The sequence below is a fragment of the Portunus trituberculatus genome, chromosome 4 (genome assembly GCF_017591435.1).
Source record: "Portunus trituberculatus isolate SZX2019 chromosome 4, ASM1759143v1, whole genome shotgun sequence".
Lineage (NCBI taxonomy): Eukaryota > Metazoa > Arthropoda > Malacostraca > Decapoda > Portunidae > Portunus > Portunus trituberculatus.
Window position 1 is genome coordinate 4,180,071 of NC_059258.1, and position 7,500 is coordinate 4,187,570.

Here is a 7,500-nt window from a genome sequence, read left to right on the forward strand (position 1 = left end):
GAGAAATAGCTGATTAGTGGTTTGGGAAAGAGAGAGAGATGGTGTTTGTGAGAAGGGACAGTGAGGAGTGAGAGTGGGAGAGGGGTTGAGGTTTGATAAACTGCTGGGGGGAGAGGGAGAGGGAGAGGAGTAATTAACCTGTGTGAGGGAAGGGGAGTGAGGAGAGAGAAGAGTGAGAGGGGAGTTAGTGGTATGGGAGAGAGGGGAGATGGGAGAGCAAGTGAGAGGGGAAAGGTTAAGTATTAGTGAGAGGGTTTGTGAGAGACGCCTGAGGAACTGTTGGAAGAGGGGAGAAATAAGGGAGAGGGGAGTGAGTGGCTTAGGGAGAAGGGAGAGTGAATAAACTTTCACATTGATTGATTGATTGATTGTGTGTGTGTGTGTGTGTGTGTGTGTGTGTGTGTGTGTGTGTGTGTGTGTGAGAGAGAGAGAGAGAGAGAGAGGGAGAGGGAGAGGGGGCGAGAGAGTAATATTAGTCATGTCGGTTTGGTAATGACAGGGGAAAGGTGTGTGTGTGTGTGTGTGTGTGTGTGTGTGTGTGTGTGTGTGTGTGTGTGTGTGTGTGTGTGTGTGTGTGTGTGTGTGTGTGTGTGTGTGTGAGGATGGAGAGTGTTTAATGAGAGAGAGAGAGAGAGAGAGAGAGAGAGAGAGATTGATATTGATATTGATATTGATGTCTTTATTGGCTTATTTACAATTTTTTTAGGTATTGCATGTTATTTACAACAATAATTGACTAAGCCTAGGTCTGTTGAGCTGAGAGAGAGAGAGAGAGAGAGAGAGAGAGAGAGAGAGAGAGAGAGAGAGAGAGAGCAAACACTTGATAAACTTGGAGACAATAGAGAAAACACACACACACACACACACACACACACACACACACACACACACACACACACACACACACACACACACACACACACACACACACACACACACACACACCTCTAAGTAAATATGGATTCTGAGTTAACCTTGTGTGTGTGTGTGTGTGTGTGTGTGTGTGTGTGTGTGTGTGCGTGTGCGTGTGTACGTAAGAAAAAGTGAAGTCTTTGATGTCTATTGAAAGCCGATGACATTACAAAGCGTACATGTGTGTGTGTGTGTGTGTGTGTGTGTGTGTGTGTGTGTGTGTGTGTGTGTGTGTGTGTGTGTGTGTGTGTGTTGGCGGGTGTGAGGGCGCGTGTTGTAGTCTTCCTTTTGTTATCGTAATGCTAATTTATTGATAATCTAAACTTCCTGAATTCTAAATAATATGTGGGGAAAAATTTACCAAGAAATAGATTTTTCTTTTCTTCTACTATCACTATTACTTTCCTCTCTTGTTCTCTCTCTACCTACTTTCCTTTTCTGCCTTCCTTTTTTCCTAACCCAACCTAACTTACTGGCACCTAACACTAACAATTTCTTAACCTAACCTCATTAACTAACCAACCTCTAGCCTTTAACCTCTCTCGTTCCTAGCATAACCATACCCACACCACACCACTCCACAACACACCACACCACACCACACCACTCCACACCACTCCATTCCACTCCACTCCACACCACTCCACTCCACTCCACTCCACGCCGCACCACACCACACCACATGCACACCACTCCACACCACACCACTCCGCTCCACTCCACTCCACTCCACACTACACTACACTACACCACACCACACCACACCACACAGCCCCAGCCAACACTCACCCACCACCGCCAGATGTATGAGGAACCCCCTGGTGGGCTTGGTGGACACTTGACACTCGTACAGGCCGGTGTCCCTCACTGTGGGCTGGCGGATCTGTAGCGTCCACTCGTTGGTGCCCTCTCTGTGCAGCGCCGAGAACCTTTCATCGCTGGTGTAGGTGAAGGAGCCCACCGTCAGGATGTGTGTGTCCCGGTGGCGGATCCATGACACCTGTAGGGGAGGAAGGGGTTGAGGTCAGGTTGGGTTAGGTTAGGTTTGGTTAGGTTTTATATATATATATATATATATATATATATATATATATATATATATATATATATATATATATGAGGGAGAAACTGGCCAAGGGCAACAACAACAAAAAAGGCTCACTTAGTCGCCAGTCCCCTTACAGATCCGAAAGGGTTAGCCAGAAGACGAGTAAATGTCTTGCAACCTCCCTCTTAAATGAAGTCAAGTCATAGGAAGTTGTAGATTTAGTGTTTCATGTATTTTGACTTATTTTTCGTTATGGTGAGTTGATGTTAGGTTTGGTTTGGTGAGGTGAGATGAGGTGAGGTGAAATGAGGTGAATGAACCCACAGTGATGATTGCGTATGTACAGATCAAAGGTTAGGTTAGTTTGAGGTTAGTTTGGTGTAATGGGAGTGGTGGTATGTGTGTGTGTGTGTGTGTGTGTGTGTGTGTGTGTGTGTGTGTGTGTGTGTGTGTGTGTATTGAGGGTTCATTTTTTTATGTAAGAGGGTCTTTGTCTTAGTTGAACAAAAAAAGAAGTAGAAAAGAAAAAAGGCCACTGAGGCACCATTCCCCACAGAAAGCAGTGACATACATTATCTCAGGCTTCCAGTAGGTAGGGTGACGTGATGTGTGGCTGGGTTAGGTAAGGTTGGGTTGGGTTGGTTTAGTTTCATGAGGTGTGGTTTTATATTGTTTCATTCCAATTGTACTAAATATTCTGTTCATTTCCCGCTGTCTTTATTCCTTCAATCTAAATGTACCATGTTTTCTGTCCAGCATGATGATGCAAGAGTTAACAAACACGTTCGCTCTCTCTTCTTGTGTGTCAGCATTGGAGGCAGGCGAGGACGTGGACACGCGGCAACACTAGCAATCACTAATGCTTCTCACTGACTGACTGACTGACTTGCTGGCTAGCTGGCTGGCTGGCTGGCTGGCTGGCTGGCTGGCTGGCTGGCTGGCTGGCTGGCTGGCTGGCTGGCTGGCTGACTGACTGACTGACTGACTGACTGACTGACTGACTGACTGACTGACTGACTGACTGGCTGGCTGGCTGGCTGACTTACTTACTTACTGGCTGGCTGGCTGGCTGGCTGGTTGGCTAGCTAGCTGACTGACTGACTGACTGACTGACTGACTGACTGACTGACTGACTGACTGACTGACTGACTGTTGCACACATTCCCTTCCGCCTTGTTTTGAAACGTGCGCCAGCTAACATTGCATTTCCACACAAACTCCCACCTATTGATGTTGACGTATTGAATTGTCCAAATGAAAACAATGTGATATCTTGCAATTCAGGAATGGTTTCGTGGGAATAAAATAAATTTGCCGCACGTTTCAAAACAAGACAGGAGGAAATACCTGCACCAATCAGTCAGTGAGTGAGAGAGTGAGTGAGAGTGAGTTAGTGAGCGTCAAGTCACCTGCAGTGTTCCCGTGTTCCTATGTTCTAGTGTTCCTGTGTTCCTATGTTCTCACCCGCAACAATAACAGAATGGTACTACTATTGTTTTACTAGTTTATAAATTAATTTGCTCGTTTCTGTACTAGTTTAATTTTGTATCTCATAAATCATGGCTTTGATGGAAATACAAAAATAATGATAATTACTCGTCTCAAAGCAACATAGGAAGCAATACGTGAGTGAGCGAGTGAGTCAGTGAGTGAGTGAGTGAATGAATGAATGAATGAATGAATGAGCGAATGAGTGAGTACGTGAGCGAGCGAGTGAGTGAGTGAACGAGCGAATGAGTGAGTGAACGAGTAAGTGAGTGAATGAGCGAGTGAGTGGGTGAGTGAATGAATGAATGAGCGAATAAGTGAATAAATGAGCGAGTGAGTGAACGAGTGAGTGAGTAAGCGAGCGAGCGAGCGAGCGAGCAAGTGAGTGAGTGAGTGAGTGGCAGCGTTCCCTTGTACCTATGTCCTCACCTGCCCCATGTCCCCGTGTCCTCATCAACCCCGTGTCCTCACCTGCCCCGTGTCCCATGTCTTCACCTGCCCCGTGTCGTCCCTGTGTCCTCACCTGCCCCGTGTCCCCGTGTCCTCACCTGCCCCGTGTCCCCGTGTCCTCACCTACCCCGTGTCCCTGTGTCCTCACCTGCCCCGTGTCCCCGTGTCCTCACCTGGCCCAATTACTGCCACACCTGGTGACACTATTCACCTGTCTTCCCCTCATCACCTTCCTTCCTATTAGATTTTTTGCCCATTTATAAGGGAAGAGTTAGGTCACCTTGAAAACACTATTATTGATGGTCTTAGCTTTCTCTCTCTCTCTCTCTCTCTCTCTCTCTCTCTCTCTCTCTCTCTCTCTCTCTCTCTCTCTCAGAAATTGGAATAAGTGATAAAGTGACATGTTAAGACGCCGCAGAGAGAGAGAGAGAGAGAGAGAGAGAGAGAGAGAGAGAGAGAGAGAGAGAGAGAGAGAGAACATTCCAGCCGCAACACAGCAACCTTGCACTTACCTGAAGAGAAAGGAGAGAGAGAGAGAGAGAGAGAGAGAGAGAGAGAGAGAGAGAGAGAGAGAGAGAGAGAGAGAGAGAGAGAGAGAGAGAGAGAGAGAGAGAGAGAGAGAGAGAGAGAGAGAGAGAGAGAGAGAGAGAGAGAGAGAGAGAGAGAGAGAGAGAGAGAGAGAGAGAGAGAGAGAGAGAGAGAGAGAGAGAGAGAGAGAGAGAGAGAGAGAGAGAGAGAGAGAGAGAGAGAGAGAGAGAGAGAGAGAGAGAGAGAGAGAGAGAGAGAGAGAGAGAGAGAGGAGAAGAGAGAGAGAGAGAGAGAGAGAGAGAGAGAGAGAGAGAGAGAGAAGGAGTGAAGGAGAGAGAGGAGGGAATGAGAGGGGAGCTTAGCATAACTGAGCTAGCCCAGCTTTAACTCTCTCTCTCTCTCTCTCTCTCTCTCTCTCTCTCTCTCTCTCTCTCTCTCTCTCTCTCTCATAAAATCCTTCTCATTAATCCCAATCTCACGCTCTTTAAAGCAAATAATCCCTCATACATTAGGGGAGAGAGAGAGAGAGAGAGAGAGAGAGAGAGAGAGAGAGAGAGAGAGAGAGAGAGATAATACATGATGCTTTTAGTTTGTTCCTTTTCTTTCCCTCTTTTTATTACCACCTTGCCACACACACACACACACACACACACACACACACACACACACACACACACACACACACACACACACACACACACACACACACACACACACACACTTTTCACAGGTGTTGGAATGACGCCACGATGTACCTGTATAAATTTAGCACATTTGAATCTCAGGTAACTTTTAATTAACGAGATTGGTTTGTCTTTACATCTCCCTTTTTCACACTAACTCACATTTCCTTGCTTGACTCTCACACTACATGGATTCCCACACACCTGCACACACCTGAAAATACCTGCCTTGCTTTCACGTATCCCACACACACCTGTTTTTATTTCTGGTTCGTTTTATTTTTATATTCTGTTTGGTTTCACACATCTGCCTCGATTTATTTCTCTTCTCTACCTGTCACTTTTACCTTCAGCCATGTACACACCTGTTTCTCCTCTTATACCTTCACATATCTGACTTTTCTTACCTGTGCTTTATTTCTTTTGACTTTTCCGTTCAATATTTCACACCTGTTTTATTGCATATTTGTTTCCACACCTGGTATTGAAGGGATTCGCACACCTGTTTCTGTCTTTACATATATTCCCCACATCCGCCATTTTCACTTTCCTGTTTGATAATTCACATGTTTCTTTCGTATTCTGCACATCTGTATCCACACCTGTTTTTAGGGACAGATTTGCACACCTGCTTCTCATCACGTATTTTCACACACCTGAGTTTTTATATCTGAGGTTAATCTTATTTATATCTACCACACCTGTTTCCTTTATTCTTTGTTCATACTGCATACCTGTCTTATCTCTTTCTTCCTAGAGATTTGCACACCTGCTCAACCTGTCCTAACCTAACCTAACCTAACCTAGCTTTACCTTACTTTACCTTACCTTACCTAACCTAACCTAACTTTACCTTACCTTATCTAACCTAACCTAACTTTATTTAATATTACCTAACCTAACCTTAACCTAATCCAACCTAACTCTACCTTACCTAACCTAACCTAATCTTACCTTACCTTACCTTACCTTACCTTACCTTACCGTTACCTTACCATACCTTACCTTACCTTACCTAACCTAACCTTACCTAACCTAACCTAGCCTAACTTAGTCCAGGCAAACCAAAACAAATCAAAGCAAACTCAAGCAAACCTCACCTCACCTCACCTCACCTCAGCTCACCTGTGTTATCTAAATTGAGTATAGCACCTGTCCAGCGCCAAGCCTTCCCTCTTTACCTGCCTATGCATACATCCCTTCCTTTTACCTGTCCTTAATTAACACCTGCCCCAGCCCCTCTCTCACCTGGCCTAGGCAATCGCACCTGACCCACACCTGCACAACACCTGCGCCCTTTAATTACCTGTCTCTCCTCGTGACTCACCTGTGGCGTTACGTTCCATTGGATAAAAGAAAACCATTACATTTATACGTTGTTTTAAGTTTTTATTCTTTGTTTATTCGTTATTATTTTCTATTTTTATTTTTATTGTACAGTTTCTATTTTTATTTATCTTATTTGTTCTATTTTATTTTTATTTTATTTTTATTTTCTATTGAAATTTTTTTTCTTTTTTGGTTATTGTTTTCTATTTTTTTTAATTTTTTTTCTTTTCCTTTCTTTCTTTCTCATTTATTCCCTGTGTCTTCTTAATTCCTTCTGTGTTTGCTTTTTTGTTTTGTTATTTCTTGATGAAACGAGGGGAAGGTCAGAGAGAGAGAGAGAGAGAGAGAGAGAGAGAGAGAGAGATGTATTCTGTTTTATCCTTTCCTTCCTTTCATTCCTTCCGGCTTTCCTTTACCTCCTGTCTGTCTCTCTCTCTCTCTCTCTCTCTCTCTCTCTCTCTCTCTCTCTCTCTCTCTCTCTCTCTCTCTCTCTCTCGTCTTTTCCTTGATTCCAACCTTTCATCCTTTCTTTTCTCTTTCTTCTTTATCATTTCTTTTTCCTTCTAAAGCTTGTCTATCTTTCTCTCTCTTATCCTCTCTCTCTTATCTACTCTCCCTTTTTCTCTTTATATTCTTTCTACTCCGTTTCTTCCCATCCTCTCCCATTCCGTTTTCTCTCCTCCTCCTCCTCCTCCTCCTCCTCCTCCTCCTCCTCCTCCTCCTCCTCCTCCTTCTCTCTTATTCCTCCTCCTCCTCCTCCTCCTCTCCTCTCCTTCTCCTCCTCCTCCTCATTCTATCCTCCTCCTCTCTCCTCTCTCTCTCTCTCTCTCTCTCTCTCTCTCTCTCTCTCTCTCTCTCTCTCTCTCTCTCTCTCTCTCTCTCTCTCTCTCTCTCTCTCTCCCTTTTTCCTCTTTCCTCCTCTCCCTCTCATCTCTAATTCTCTTCCCTATGTACACTCTCTCCCTCTCTCCCTCTCATCCTCTCATTCTCTTCCCTTGTCCTCTCCCTCTCCTCTCCTCTCCCTCTCCCTCTCACAAGCCTCGTTAACATTCTCACCCAATT

At 44.8% G+C, this 7,500-nt stretch overlaps 1 protein-coding gene across 1 annotated transcript in view; it reads right to left on the bottom strand.

Moving 5' to 3' along the window:
* The window catches only part of LOC123511529 (zwei Ig domain protein zig-8-like), a 65,218-nt gene that overhangs the window by 13,277 nt on the left and 44,441 nt on the right, over nt 1-7,500 (bottom strand). The window contains exon 5 of the mRNA XM_045267507.1: nt 1,702-1,912. Coding sequence (XP_045123442.1) covers nt 1,702-1,912 — 211 coding nt within the window. The remainder of the gene's footprint in view (nt 1-1,701; nt 1,913-7,500) is intronic.